This window comes from Neoarius graeffei, chromosome 4 (assembly GCF_027579695.1).
Source record: "Neoarius graeffei isolate fNeoGra1 chromosome 4, fNeoGra1.pri, whole genome shotgun sequence".
Taxonomy (NCBI): Eukaryota; Metazoa; Chordata; class Actinopteri; order Siluriformes; family Ariidae; genus Neoarius; species Neoarius graeffei.
This window is the reverse complement of record NC_083572.1, coordinates 110,098,009-110,113,217: the sequence shown is the minus strand read 5'-3', so window position 1 is coordinate 110,113,217 and position 15,209 is coordinate 110,098,009. Positions and strand designations below refer to the sequence as shown.

General features: G+C 42.6%; 1 protein-coding gene across 2 annotated transcripts in view; it reads left to right on the top strand.

The window, feature by feature from the left end:
* The window catches only part of atp10a (ATPase phospholipid transporting 10A), a 138,434-nt gene that overhangs the window by 106,779 nt on the left and 16,446 nt on the right, over positions 1–15,209 (top strand). For both annotated transcript variants that reach the window (XM_060920173.1, XM_060920172.1), the window contains exons 16-17: positions 661–786; positions 4,560–4,760. In XM_060920173.1, the coding sequence (XP_060776156.1) occupies positions 661–786; positions 4,560–4,760 (327 nt within the window). The remainder of the gene's footprint in view (positions 1–660; positions 787–4,559; positions 4,761–15,209) is intronic.

Below are 15,209 nucleotides of genomic sequence, written 5' to 3'. Positions count from 1 at the left end.
AAATAATTAAAATTCCCTTTACACTTTGTGCATTACATTCTCATTGACACTTAACCCTTTCACCTTTATACATCACACTTTACACTTTCCACATCACTCTGGGTTCTGTGGGTCACTGACGGTACCCGATCTCCTCCCTGTCCCTCTTCCCACCAGCTCCGTCTCTGTCCCAGAGGGCGTGTCCCGAACACAGGCACAAACATTTATTCAAATGAATAACGGCACCAGTGAACCCTGCACGCGGGGGTGGGGTGGGGTGGTGAGTTACTGCACTGTGAGCACATCTGCCCCACACTCCATCAGCCAGTTAAACTGGACTCAGTGCTGATGAATGATTTGGCCCTGCTGGTGTGGAGCTGCTCCATTTCCTCCCCACTGAGCACAGTGTCCATGATTAACAGTCTTTCCCCCATTAAAACCTGATCTCCATTTGATCCTGTGGAGCCCCGGTGTGTTTGGACGCTTCACTCTATCCTCACGCGGTTCCACTGAGATTTATTTCCCCCTCCTCGTTTATTTGTAGAGTTTAGTGCTGAAGATGATGGTGTAAATGAATGAACTGTAGAACATGCACAGCAGTGAGGATTCTTCACGCTTCGTGGTGCTTGTGGTGTGTGTTAGTGTGTCACACTGATTGATGTTCTCTCGTTGTGTGTGCAGGCGGTGATGGCCAGCGATTTTGCTCTTCCTCGCTTTCAGTACCTGCAGAAGCTCCTCCTGGTTCATGGGCACTGGTGTTACTCTCGTCTGGCCAACATGATCCTCTACTTCTTCTACAAAAACGCTGTAAGGACCCGCAGTTCGTTTAAAATCCGGATTCATGCTTCAACCAAAATGAATATTCGTGAAAAAATGAACCTTAGTAAATGGGTAGAAATTAATAAACCGGTAAAACCTGCTTAAGACTTCTGTTGTCATAGTAACTAAGCAGATAAACTTGCATGTTTAGCTCTCATTTAATAACATGACGTAGCCAAAGTATCTTTTTACAAATGTCGTCTCCCTCCTGCTGAAAAAGGACCAGCCAGGCTACGTAGCTAATGTGTACTAGCTAGATATGATAATGTACGAAAGCTAATTCTTGGACTACGTAGCTTACGATGACACACAGCAGCACTACCAGCTCACCTAGCCAGCTAGCAAAAGATCATCAACTTCACTAACATCAACTTGGCTAACATGCGAAGTAGCTAGCTACATTTTAAACAATCGGACTTGATAATAGTAGCTGCTGCTGGAAAGTCCTCGTCTTTGGAACATGAGCTAGCAATCAGGAGTTAGCTTTCTAATCACATCATAACATCAACCTCAATGTCTTTTGGGCAAGTATGTCTTCTTCGCATCGTCGTCTTCTCTTTCTTTTTCTCCGTTTTCGATGATTACTGTTTTGCAGAAATTCGTTGACCAAAAATGGCAACGTGAGTTGATGAGGATGTTCGATCCGTCAATCGAAACGTCAGTCTTTAGCAAGCTAGCTTGTGTACGTTATGGGCATCAGAAATCACGATATCTAGAAAGTAAGTTTTAATGATAATTTCTGAATCCTGGAAAATATGAGGAATAAAATACAACCCCGATTCCAAAAAAGTTGGGACAAAGTAAAAATTGTAAATAAAAATGGAATGCAATAATTTACAAATCTCAAAAACTGATATTGTATTCACAATAAAACATAGACAACATATCAAATGTCGAAAGTGAGACATTTTGAAATTTCATGCCAAATATTGGCTCATTTGAAATTTCATGACAGCAACACATCTCAAAAAAGTTGGGACAGGGGCAATAAGAGGCTGGAAAAGTTAAAGGTACAAAAAAGGAACAGCTGGAGGACCAAATTGCAACTCATTAGGTCAATTGGCAATAGGTCATTAACATGACTGGGTATAAAAAGAGCATCTTGGAGTGGCAGCGGCTCTCAGAAGTAAAGATGGGAAGAGGATCACCAATCCCCCTAATTCTGCACCGACAAATAGTGGAGCAATATCAGAAAGGAGTTTGACAGTGTAAAATTGCAAAGAGTTTGAACATATCATCATCTACAGTGCATAATATCATCAAAAGATTCAGAGAATCTGGAAGAATCTCTGTGCGTAAGGGTCAAGGCCAGAAAACCATACTGGGTGCCCGTGATCTTCGGGCCCTTAGACGGCACTGCATCACATACAGGCATGCTTCTGTATTGGAAATCACAAAATGGGCTCAGGAATATTTCCAGAGAACATTATCCGTGAACACAATTCACCGTGCCATCCGCCGTTGCCAGCTAAAACTCTATAGTTCAAAGAAGAAGCCGTATCTAAACATGATCCAGAAGCGCAGACGTCTTCTCTGGGCCAAGGCTCATTTAAAATGGACTGTGGCAAAGTGGAAAACTGTTCTGTGGTCAGACGAATCAAAATTTGAAGTTCTTTATGGAAATCAGGGACGCCGTGTCATTCGGACTAAAGAGGAGAAGGACGACCCAAGTTGTTATCAGCGCTCAGTTCAGAAGCCTGCATCTCTGATGGTATGGGGTTGCATTAGTGCGTGTGGCATGGGCAGCTTACACATCTGGAAAGACACCATCAATGCTGAAAGGTATATCCAGGTTCTAGAGCAACATATGCTCCCATCCAGACGACGTCTCTTTCAGGGAAGACCTTGCGTTTTCCAACATGACAATGCCAAACCACATACTGCATCAATTACAGCATCATGGCTGCGTAGAAGAAGGGTCCGGGTACTGAACTGGCCAGCCTGCAGTCCAGATCTTTCACCCATAGAAAACATTTGGCGCATCATAAAACGGAAGATACGACAAAAAAGACCTAAGACAGTTGAGCAACTAGAATCCTACATGAGACAAGAATGGGTTAACATTCCTATCCCTAAACTTGAGCAACTTGTCTCCTCAGTCCCCAGACGTTTACAGACTGTTGTAAAGAGAAAAGGGGATGTCTCACAGTGGGAAACATGGCCTTGTCCCAACTTTTTTGAGATGTGTTGTTGTCATGAAATTTAAAATCACCTAATTCTTCTCTTTAAATGATACATTTTCTCAGTTTAAACATTTGATATGTCATCTATGTTCTATTCTGAATAAAATATGGAATTTTGAAACTTCCACATCATTGCATTCCGTTTTTATTTACAATTTGTACTTTGTCCCAACTTTTTTGGAATCGGGGTTGTATTAAAAGATAAAAATATATAACATGGAGCACTGGGGGGGCATTAAAGGGCTTTAGGTAATCCCCTAATGGACAGGCGGGGCCTCGTGTTGGCTAACTAGCTACGATCTCCCTTCCACTTTCTCCAGTTATTTTGATCTGATTTTAAATCAGGCTTTAAAGGTGCTGAGTGCAAAGTTGAATTCTGGGTAAAATGTTCTATTTCTATTGCTGTTGGAGTTTCCAGATGTTGCGCTGCTGCACACACTCCGTGTATCCTGTGTATAAATGTTTTGCCAAGATAAAAAGCGCCCCATGTTTAATGATTCCGGAGATCGCTTAAGCAAGTGAGCAGCAATATCAAATCATGTGACCATCACGGGGCGTGTCTGTTTGAGTTACTTTTAACCAAAACAAGTCAGCGTGGGTGAACATGGTGGACTCGGCTCTCCCTCCAGCGGAAAAGCAAAGGAAAATCCTGCCTAGTGAGAGCAACTGTAAGATAGAGCAAGGGTAGAGAGATGACATAATTTTCTGGACAGATCACTAAATCATTCTAGCTAGCGCTTAGCTATCTTAGCCTTAGAACCCATGGGCTCGACTCCATGGTAGCGAGTCGATGATGGAGTTCTACACCTAATGTTTTGATCTTACAGAGAAAGAAATGAGAACACAAAGCAGAAACAGAGAAAAGATATAACTATTCGTATATGTTTTGTTTCACGGATCTGTTCACGATGGTCAGCCACAAATTACACAAATCCCTGCGACTCAAAACTCTCCAAGGCGATGTCGATGCAGAGTCGTGATGTTTTCTTGGTGGCATCGCTGTCTTGGTATGACGCAGTTTCATAGTTATGCTAATTAGTTAAAGCTCCTCCCTCGCGTTTGGCTGTTTCCGGTTTCCGTCGGGCCGTACTGTTTACCTCAAAAGGGAGGAAAATGGTCCCAAAACAGAGAAGTGACCTTCAGAATGATCATCAAAATGATCACATCTCATTCGTCCACATGATCTTGTTCTTGCAAAACAGGAAAATGCCACACGCAATAAATTTTGAAAATTTCAGATGACTTTGCAGTCAGTGACCATCTTAATTATTTGGTGTTTAGGGGATACAGTAAAGCTAATAGCAACCAAACAAGGTCAGAGTTCACAGCTCAGATTACTGTTACGTTTTGTTTTTTTAAAGTTACCCACTGCCACTTTAATGTAGCTAACCGTTCAGTGGTGTGTGGCTGATGGAAGTGATTATGTACATGGTTTATCATCCTGCATCTCAGCTGTTTGTGGTGCCCTCTGTCCACTCTGGTGTCTCCGTGGAATGAAAACATTTTGTTTTGTTGATCATCGGCTGAACGAGTCACTGTTTCATCCTCCTTTTTTTTTTTTTTTTGTCCTCTGTTCAGATGTTTGTGGCTCTCATCTTCTGGTATCAGTTCTACTGCGGCTTCTCCGGCTCGGCCATGATCGATCAGTGGTATCTGATCTTCTTCAACCTGATGTTCTCAGCGTTCCCGCAGCTCATCACCGGCACGCTGGACAAAGACGTGTCTGCGGAGACCCTGCAGGAACTACCTCAGCTCTATATGAGCGGACAGAACTCAGAGGTACGCTTTACTGCTTGCGTTACAGGACCACAGACCGGTGGAGTGACTCGGTCACTGGTGGCTGGTGTGAGGATGTCGAGGAGTCTGCTGGTGGATAAAAGCCTGGAGACGGAGACTAAAGAAAGCCACGAAGTGTTAGTCTGAAAATTAGGCATGTAACGATTCATCTAATTCACGATTCAGTTCAATTCATGATATTGGGTTCATGATTCGATTTTCCGATATTTTTGAAAAAAATTAAATGAAGCAAACGTTATTATGAAAAACGCAACATTTATTTTCCTATTCTTTATCAACTTAAATATTCCTATAATGTGTGTGTGTGTGTGTGTTGAAAGTACTGAGCGGGGCCCTCTGGGCTGAGGTCAGTATTCAAGGCCGAGGTCACGGTATTTCACCATACGGACCGACCTTTAGCTGGTAATTAATACGTTTATTTTTTTCTTTACCAAATTCTAACAGAAAACGAGAGCGCCTGAAAGGGAAAACCGAGCCAAGCCGCCATTTTGAATCCTCATTCACGGCTGTAATGCAAATGGCTTCCTCCTCGGTATACAAGTGCACTTCCATGGCAGGAAAAACACTACATTTTGCCGCCTATGTAGTCCCCTATTTATACAAATAGGAGTCATTCAGGATTCAGCCATGTTTTTGCTCGGCGTTAGCAAGTTAGAGGTTTTTAGCTTTCTCCTGAAATGTTTTCTTTTATTTCTTCTTCCTCAGGGTAGTAAAACTCGCTCTCGCTGTGAACACTGTCGTTATCGCTATCCATGCTGTAAAATTAATGCTATTCTCCTGAGAAATGCTGGCAAAAATTTATAAGATTTTTGATAGTCTTATAAATATATATTTTATTAAAAAAAAGATAAATGTTGACAAAAAATGCTACTATGTTTGTTGTTGTGAACAAGCGAGTCACCAGAGGTCTGTAACTGGGGTCCGTTTCGTAGGATACGGACCCGCTCGCCAGCCAATCAGAGCACAGGATTTGATGGAAACCAGACCGCGAAAAAAATAAAATAGACTATTAATTAAAATATTATTTTTATTAAAAAATGAAAAACATTAATAACAAATATTGCTTTTCTTAATAAACTTTTTTATGAGCATTTGTATTCCCTCCACTTGCGTCTCTTAAGGTCGATGAGCTGTTGCCAGGGCGTGGCATCCGTCGTCCACAATTCAGTTAAATCGTATCTCCTCCGTCAGTTCTCCACAGATTTCCATCCTGATTGTTTTGTTTGAAAGAACTCCTCTCTCCACACAAAACTTGGTGGTTGTTTTGTCAAATTTCTTGCTAACGAATTACTAATTAGGCCAAATTAATGAATTTTCCAGGCCTCTCACTAGAATTGTATCTCCTCTCTGATTTTGTCATGTGATTTTCAGTTCTGATCGATGTTTTGGGTCGATCTTCCCTCGAGGAACAAAACTTGTCTTTTTTTGTTGATTTACCTGTAGTAAACAATTTGTTTACAGCTTTGTTTATTTTCAGTTAAATCGTGTCTCCTCCTTCCGTTCTCAATGGATTTGAATGAATGAATGAACCCTTTATTATCACTGTTACCAGTGAAATTGACCATCAACCTGTCCTTACAGAGGGGGAACAGGACAGGAAGACAGGGATAAAAGAAAAAGAAACACAGTAGTAACATGAGGAAAGATGAGGGAAAAAGAACACCCCCCCCACTATGCTCCTATCAGGAGTACAGTGTGGGAACATTTAAAAACCTCCGCACAAGCACACAATAACACAAGTACACTTTAAAACATGGGACTTGAGGGGGGGAAGGGGGGAAGGAGGGGGCAATCAGGGGTGGGGGGTAAGGGGGTAGGAGGGGAGGAGGTAGAGGTAACCCAGCGCAAGCAAGCAGCCGTCCGCTCCTGCAGCCATGCAAGCAGTGCTGGTCACGCACCCGCTTGTCACACTGGGGGTGAAAAACGGCGACCGCGGAAAATTGGAGAAGGAATGCGAGAGTGTCTCCCAGCAGTGACCTTCTGGGGGAAATGTTGCCCCAGCAACGGCCTTGATCGAGGCCAGTGCTGTTCAGGGAGCCGAATGTCGATAAGATAGAGATTGTTTGGTCTTTCGAACAGACACAGTCTTTACACGTCCACACCACTCGTCCATATCTGTCCATTTCGTCCATATCTGTCCATTTCTGTTCAATTCCATCTGGTCTCCGAAATACTTATTCCTTGCAAAGCCGAAAGCGTCTCCAAGATGACAACCATGTTGTGGTTCAAGTTCTGCCACAGTCTGAGTGCCGACAGCTTTGTCCACCGCTTCAATCATATCGGGCAGCTTTGTGGGGCTTTGAACAGCTGTCACCGTTGTCTGATTTCCTCGATATACTAGGGCAATGCCTAATCCAATCAGCAAAAGTCTGGTAATCATGGTAACCACCGCTTCAATCATATCGGGCAGCTTTGTGGGGCTTTGAACAGCTGTCACCGTTGTCTGATTTCCTCGATATACTAGGGCGATGCCTAATCCAATCAGCAAAAGTCTGGTAATCATGGTTCCGAATAGGTAGATATCTTCAATGTCCTCCACAGACGTTCCGGCAGGACAGGTGGGTTCACCCGAACCCAGAAACTGTGTCAATTTCGTTAGGAGACCAGTTTATCAAATCCATGCTTTTTTTAGTTTAGAAATTCAATGCGGAGAGAGTCTCATCTCATTATCTCTAGGCGCTTTATCCTGTTCTACAGGGTCACAGGCAAGCTGGAGCCTATCCCAGCTGACTACGGGTGAAAGGCGGGGTACACCCTGGACAAGTCGCCAGGTCATCACAGGGCTGACACATAGACACAGACAACCATTCACACTCACATTCACACCTACGCTCAATTTAGAGTCACCAGTTAACCTAACCTGCATGTCTTTGGACTGTGGAGGAAACCGGAGCACCCGGAGGAAACCCACATGGACACGGGGAGAACATGCAAACTCCACACAGAAAGGCCCTCGCCGACCACGGGGCTCGAACCCAGACCTTCTTGCTGTGAGGCGACAGCGCTAACCACTACACCACCGTGCCGCCCCGCGGAGAGAGTCTCTCAAAAAAAAAAAGTATAGGCAGACGAGACGAAACAAAGAGCACAAGCAGGAAAAAAAGGAGAGGAGAGAAATGCAACCGCCTTCCGTGAGAGCACAGAGAAGAAAGTTCTGATTGTTTTATTTGAAAGAACTCGGCCTTCTGCACAACACTCGGTCATTGTATTGGCAATTTTTTGCAAACAAATTAGTAATTAAGTCAATTTAACACATTTTCTTCTGACTAGAATTGTATCTCCTCTCTCATTTATCATGCAAATTCAGTTCTGAATGATGTTTTGGGTCAATCTTCCCTTGGGGAACAAAATGTAGTCCTTTGTTGATGTTCCTGTTGTAAACAGTTGGTCGTAGGGGTTGGTCCTCTCTCACATTCTCACATTTCAGTTCTGTTTGATGTTTTGGTTGTCGTGGTTGTTTTGATGGCAGGCCAGATGAGCTCCTACGCCCTTGGTGTTCTAGTCTTTATCTTTCAGCAGTCTGTAAAAACTCCTTAAATCTTTTTGTACACAATCACACAGCAGCTCTTTCACATTTTAGATCTGTTTTTGTGTGTTTTTGCAGCATTAGAGCTGTGTTACTTCCTCCTACAGTGAAGTCACATGTATTCCTGCTATTGTATGTTATATAGAACGCCCTCTGTCTAAACAACGCAGTTACAGCGAGGAAAAACTAAGAGATTACACAGCCTGACGATAATCACGATTCACTTTTTAATTCCTCAATTCAAATATTTCTAGAATTTGTATTACCAGGGTTTTTTCTAGAAAAATTTAGTATGAGGGCGCTCACCATGGGGGGGGGGCCGGTTGTCCCCCCGCCGTGCAAAGCCTTTGAAAAATGCTCCAATTGGACATTCTGAGGCTATCTGAGAGGGAAATTGTAACAGATTGTCTGTCAACATTGAAAAAGAAAGAAGTAAGGCCAAATAAAAAAAAATAGTGTGTTTCCGGTAACCCGACCGATCGAGAATTTCCGCGTCGAAATTGCCGACCATAAAGTTTTTATTACAAATTTCCCTCGATATTTTAGTGTAAGCGGCATTGGTTTTTGTTTCAACGCATTCAAGTTGTGAAAGAAACGATAAAAAGTAAAATGTTTCGCCACTTCTATCAGCCCTCCTGCATAAACTGAGCCGAGCCGCCATTTTGAATCTTCATTCAAGGCTGTAATGCAAATTGCTTCCTTTTCAGTATACAAGTGCACTTCCATGGCAGGGAAAAACACTACATTTTGCCGCCTATGTAGTCCCCTATTTATACAAATAGGAGTCATTCAGGATTCAGCCATGTTTTTGCTCGACCAAAGTTCTACAGTAGGCTAGGCTGTCTGCTTTTAATGGAAGTAGCCTAGCCTAGGACGTTATTTTCACGTTATTACATGAAAATATCATGAAATATCGCTTCCGTAGATAATAACTCGAACTCTCGCGATATTTTTTTTATTCGTTTAAAGATTTAAAACACTTATTTTATTATGAAGTGTGGTATAAAGGATTCTGTGCCAAAATACTATTTTGTAAGATGTTTACTTGTGTTAATTTTTTCGAACAAAATAAAAAAAATTAAGAAAAAAAAAACTTTCCTACCTACCGACCTTATTTTAGTATTTCATGTTACCGGAAACACACTTTTTTTTTTTTTTTTTTGGCCTAATCTTCTTCTGCCCCGGACAGTCTTTGGCTTTCTTCCGCTTCGTGCCGCGGGATGACATCTTTAAATGTCCAAGTGTCAACAAAAACAACTCGCGAACTACTTCTGTCAAAAGCTCCCGCGCCGGTGGGTGAAAGGTCATTCAGTCTCGAGAAATCTCGCTCTACAAGTCAGCTGACCTTGTATGTAACCCATGTCAAATCTCGCGAGAGCAGCCGCGACAAGTAAACAACTAAACAACATGGCGCCTCAGTCTGGAAAACGCCAATTCGGATTGTTTTTGCACCGTCTGGCGGTGTATCTACTATGATTGGAATATTTTTGGAGCAATTATAACGTATTTGATGATCAGACACATTGTCACGTGGTGTTGCTGGGATGTTTTCACGGAGTCGGTAAGGGGGCGCACGCTGAGAGTAAGAGGGCGCAGCGCCCCTGTTCCCCCGTTTAGACGAAAGCCTGGTATTACGATTCATCGTCACATGGTATATCGTTATATGCCTTCTGAAAATTGTTAATAACTGATATCTCGGACTCTGCACAAGACTACGCTGGGAAAAGTCTGAATTCCTTTTGCTTTAATGGGCTGTTAACACTATAATATAACTTTTATACAAGCTGTGTGTGTGATTTTAATCCCACTCCTGCTGTTTGTTGTTTTTTAAAGTTCAGTTAAATGTAAATAAAATCAGTGTGCAGTGGCATCATGAGCAGTGCCATGTGAAAGTGTTTTCAGAGCCGCAGGTTGCGCATCACTCTCCAGTCCCGCTCAGCGAGTTTAGATTCAGGCCCAAAGCTTTTTTTTTTTTTTTCAGGTGCTAACATGATGGAAAAAGCTGCTGTAGACATTGCATTCTTCATCCATCATTAAGCTACAAGGAGTTTCCACACCACGCTGCAGCCTCGGTTTCAGAATCAGCGATTTTCAGCTCATCCACATGAGTGCATTTTGTTAAAGAACTCCTCTCATCTCATTATCTCTAGCTGCTTTATCCTGTTCTACAGGGTCGCGGGCAAGCTGGAGCCCACGTTCCTTATTAAATAGTGTAATTTAATCAGCGTATTTAATAAAGTTATTTACTTGCACGTATTAACAGTGCAGTTTAAAAAAGCACTGAAGCTGGAAATGTAATTTGTAATTAATCTGTGTATTAATTCTAATATAAACTAATATATAATCCAATCTGATTATATTAGCCTTGATAAAATATTTAAGGCTGCAGAGTGGCGCTGTGGCGTTCGCTAACTGGCACGCCGTCCGTCCTCAGCAGGCTGTAGTTCTGTTCCTGCAGATGAATTTCAGTTTGGGTTTTTGTCAGATGAGTTTCAGCATGTGGAAACAGGAGGAGCTGTTTTCGGAAGTGGGTTACGGTCTGTGCCGGGAACATATTTACTGTAATGAATTGAGGCCTGGGGGTTAAAGCAGCAGCAGCTGGGCAGCATGCCGTCTCCACACGAGCTGGAGGATGGAGAGGAACGCATCCTCGAGTCCTGAGGGAGTGTACGACACCACGGAGCGCTGCAGCACATGCTGGAGCTCAGCTGTGGAAAAGTGGCTGCTATCCATTTGAACAAATAAATAAATGACGGTCATAAAGGATGTGAGTCAGCTGGATTCAAGCATTTCCACATGATTCTAGAATTCTTGTTACTTTGTCTTTTACTTTAATTTGCGCTAGCTGCACTGACATAAATTGTTACTCTCACGCAGGATGATTCTTCTTTATTATTATGATTATTATTATCCTAATGTTTTTTCGGATGCTATTTCTCCCCCAGTTTTCAACCAATCATCACCACATTTCACATTTAGTATACCTCTAGGCTGAATTGTGTTGCTATGACTTTTGGTGCTGATCTGGATCACTGAACCGGAAAGATCCATGAAAAACAGGCTTTTTTTTCTCCCAATCACTTGTAACTCTGTCAATCAGTTTTTATCCCCCGCTGGCCGAAAGGCCTAAAGGGGGATTATGTCGTGGTGATGCCTGTCCATCCGTCCCGGGAAGCTTCTGAAATCATCTCCAACCACTTGTACAGGAAGGGACAGAGCAGGCTATACTTCCTGAGGAGGCTGCGGTCCTTTAACATCTGTAGGAAGCTCCTGTGGATGTTCTATCAGTCTGTGGTCGCCAGTGTCTTGTTTTACACCATGGTGTGCTGGGGGGGCAGCACATCCAAGAAGGACGCATCCAGGCTGGACAAACTGATCAGGCGGGCCGGCTCTGTGGTCGGCATGAACCTGGACTCTCTGGTGACGGTGGCAGAGAAGAAGTCTATGGACAAACTATTGAACATCATGGACGATGCCAGTCACCCTCTGCATACCGTCATCAGCAACCAGAGGAGCCTGTTCAGGGACAGAATGCTCCTTCCCAAGTGCAGGACGAACAGACTTAAAAACTCCTTTGTCCCTCACGCCATCAGACTGTACTACTCCTCTCTGGGGGGGAGGAGGGGTAACAGGAGGACAGAGGACAGGAAGGAGCAGTAGCCTAGCCTGACAATAAGCAATATCGGACAATGTGCAATATAAAGTGCAATATCTCTCCTGCTGGACTTTTTTCTCCCCATATCTTATTCTTTTTTATATTTGTATATGTAAATACTTAATTTAATTTATCTAGAAGTTTTCTCTATTTTCTATTCTCTGTTTATCTGTAATGATGCTGCTGGAATTTTAATTTCCCTGAGGGAACCCTCCCAAAGGGATCAATAAAGTTCTATCTAATCTAATCCTCTCACAATTTTTGGAGGAATTTCACGAAACTTGACAGGATTCTTTGTTATATGTCGGTAATACACATATTGCAATTTCGTTCAATTCAATCGTGTTTTACCAAAGTTATGGCAGAGTTTCCAGCGGGGGGTATTGTGCTCTCAGAGCACGCTTGTTTATTTAAATTTTGTTCAAGGCAGCAGGGCACAACTTTTCCTCACTAAGCGTCCTTCTCTGTCTCTTACCATTCTGGATCTACAGGGTTCTGTCACACCTGCACGCGCTGCGAACTGATTCACATGCACGCTGCTAATGACTCACACCAGCACTGGATTAAGGCGCAATCAGCGCGCATGTATAAGGACGCCAAAGACTAACTCGGGTTGCGAAGTATTGAGTTGTTTCGACACATTAGCGAGCTGTGTGGTGTTTTTTTTTTTTTTTTTTTTAAATTTCCTGGTTTCCGAATTCCTACTTCCTGTTCCTCGTCCTTTGATTCCGAATTTGTCTGTTCCTACGATATTCAAGTCAAGTTTATTTGTGTAGTACTTTTAACAATAGTTACTGTCACAAAGCAGCTTTACAGAAATGTAAAGACTTTAAACATGAGGTAATTGTATCCTTAATTTATCCCCAATGAGCAAGCCTGTGGCAACGGTGGTGAGGAAAAACTCCCTCGGACGGCATGAGGAAGAAACCTCGAGGGGAACCCATCCTCATCTGGGTGATAACAGATCGCATGATTATAAATAACTATCTTCTATAACTGTGTCCTGTGGAGTCACAAAGTACAACTGTGAAACCAGGAAATTCATTATAGTTTGAAGATGAAGTCTGTTTTGTTGAAGTTATAAACTGTTCATTGATGGCATCTTGGGTGTAAAACTGTTCGACAACCGCAGTCCTAAAGTTAGCAAATCAACTGTAGTCCTCAGACATAAAAGCATTACTGTAAGAGTCCAGAGCGTCTCCCAAGTGCAACTTTCGACTTTCCATATGGGGCCGTCCTCCACAGGAACGACGTGATGAGACTCCAGCCAGATGTAGGGCATCGGGATGGATCAGGCAGGTCTGATGAGCAGAAGAGGTTCAGCATCTCGATCTCAGGATTGACACGGAACTCAGATGGACAGACAGAGTGGGGGGGCAGAACACAGTTGGTTTTTTTTCCCTGTTTGTGCCCTGCCTGACCTACTGCTTGTTTATCATTTCTGATTTATGCCCTGCTGATTTGGACTGCTTGCCTGATTGCACTTTTCTTAATAAATATCTTTGGCACATACAGTGGTGCTTGAAAGTTTGTGAACCCTTTAGAATTTTCTATATTTCTGCATAAATAGGACCTAAAACAACATCAGATTTTCACACGAGTCCTAAAAGTAGATAAAGAGAACCCAGTTAAACAAATGAGACAAAAATATTATACTTGGTCATTTATTTATTGAGGAAAATGATCCAATATTACATATCTGTGAGTGGCAAAAGTATGTGAACCTCTAGGATTAGCAGTTAATTTGAAGGTGAAATTAGAGTCAGGTGTTTTCAATCAATGGGATGACAATCAGGTGTGAGTGGGCACCCTGTTTTATTTAAAGAACAGGGATCTATCAAAGTCTGATCTTCACAACACGTTTGTGGAAGTGTATCATGGCACGAACAAAGGAGATTTCTGAGGACCTCAGAAAAAGCGTTGTTGATGCTCATCAGGCTGGAAAAGGTTACAAAACCATCTCTAAAGAGTTTGGACTCCACCAATCCACAGTCAGACAGACTGTGTACAAATAGAGGACATTCAAGACCATTGTTACCCTCCCTAGAAGTGGTCGACCAACAAAGATCACGCCAAGAGCAAGGCATGTAATAGTCGACGCGGTCACAAAGGACCCCATGGTAACTTCTAAGCAACTGAAGGCCTCTCTCACATTGGCTAATGTTAATGTTCATGAGCCCACCATCAGGAGAACACTGAACAACAATGGTGTACATGGCAGGGTTGCAAGGAGAAAGCCACTGCTCTCCAAAAAGAACATTGCTGCTCATCTGCAGTTTGCTAAAGATCACATGGACAAGCCAGAAGGCTATTGGAAAAATGTTTTGTGGATGGATGAGACCAAAATAGAACTTTTTGGTTTAAATGAGAAGCATTCTGTTTGGAGAAAGGAAAACACTGCATTCCAGCATAAGAACCTTATCCCATCTGTGAAATATGGTGGTGGTAGTATTATGGTTTGGGCCTGTTTTGCTGCGTCTGGGCCAGGACAGCTTGCCATCATTGATGGAACAATGAATTCTGAATTATACCAGCGAATTTTAAAGGAAAATATCAGGACATCTGTCCATGAACTGAATCTCAAGAGAAGGTGGGTCATGCAGCAAGACAACGGCCCTAAGCACACAAGTCGTTCTACCAAAGAATGGTTAAAGAAGAATAAAGTTAATGTTTTGGAATGGCCAAGTCAAAGTCCTGACCTTAATCCAATGGAAATGTTGTGGAAGGACCTGAAGCGAGCAGTTCATGTGAGGAAACCCACCAACATCCCAGAGTTGAAGCTGTTCTGTACGGAGGAACGGGCTAAAATTCCTCCAAGCCGGTGTGCAGGACTGATCAACAGTTACCGCAAACGTTTAGTTGCAGTTATTGCTGCACAAGGGGGTCACACCAGATACTGAAAGCAAAGGTTCACATACTTTTGCCACTCACAGATATGTAATATTGGATCATTTTCCTCAATAAATAAATGACCAAGTATAATATTTTTGTCTCATTTGTTTAACTGGGTTCTCTTTATCTACTTTTAGGACTTGTGTGAAAATCTGATGATGTTTTAGGTCATATTTATGCAGAAATATAGAAAATTCTAAAGGGTTCACAAACTTTCAAGCACCACTGTACATTTGTCTCCACTCATCCCAGACAGGCGTGACCAGACGTCCTGGTTTGTAACAGCTAGCGCAAATTACTATGACTCTAGTCACTGTCTCTATCTAGTTTGTTTTTTCTTTTCTCTGTATTTATTAGG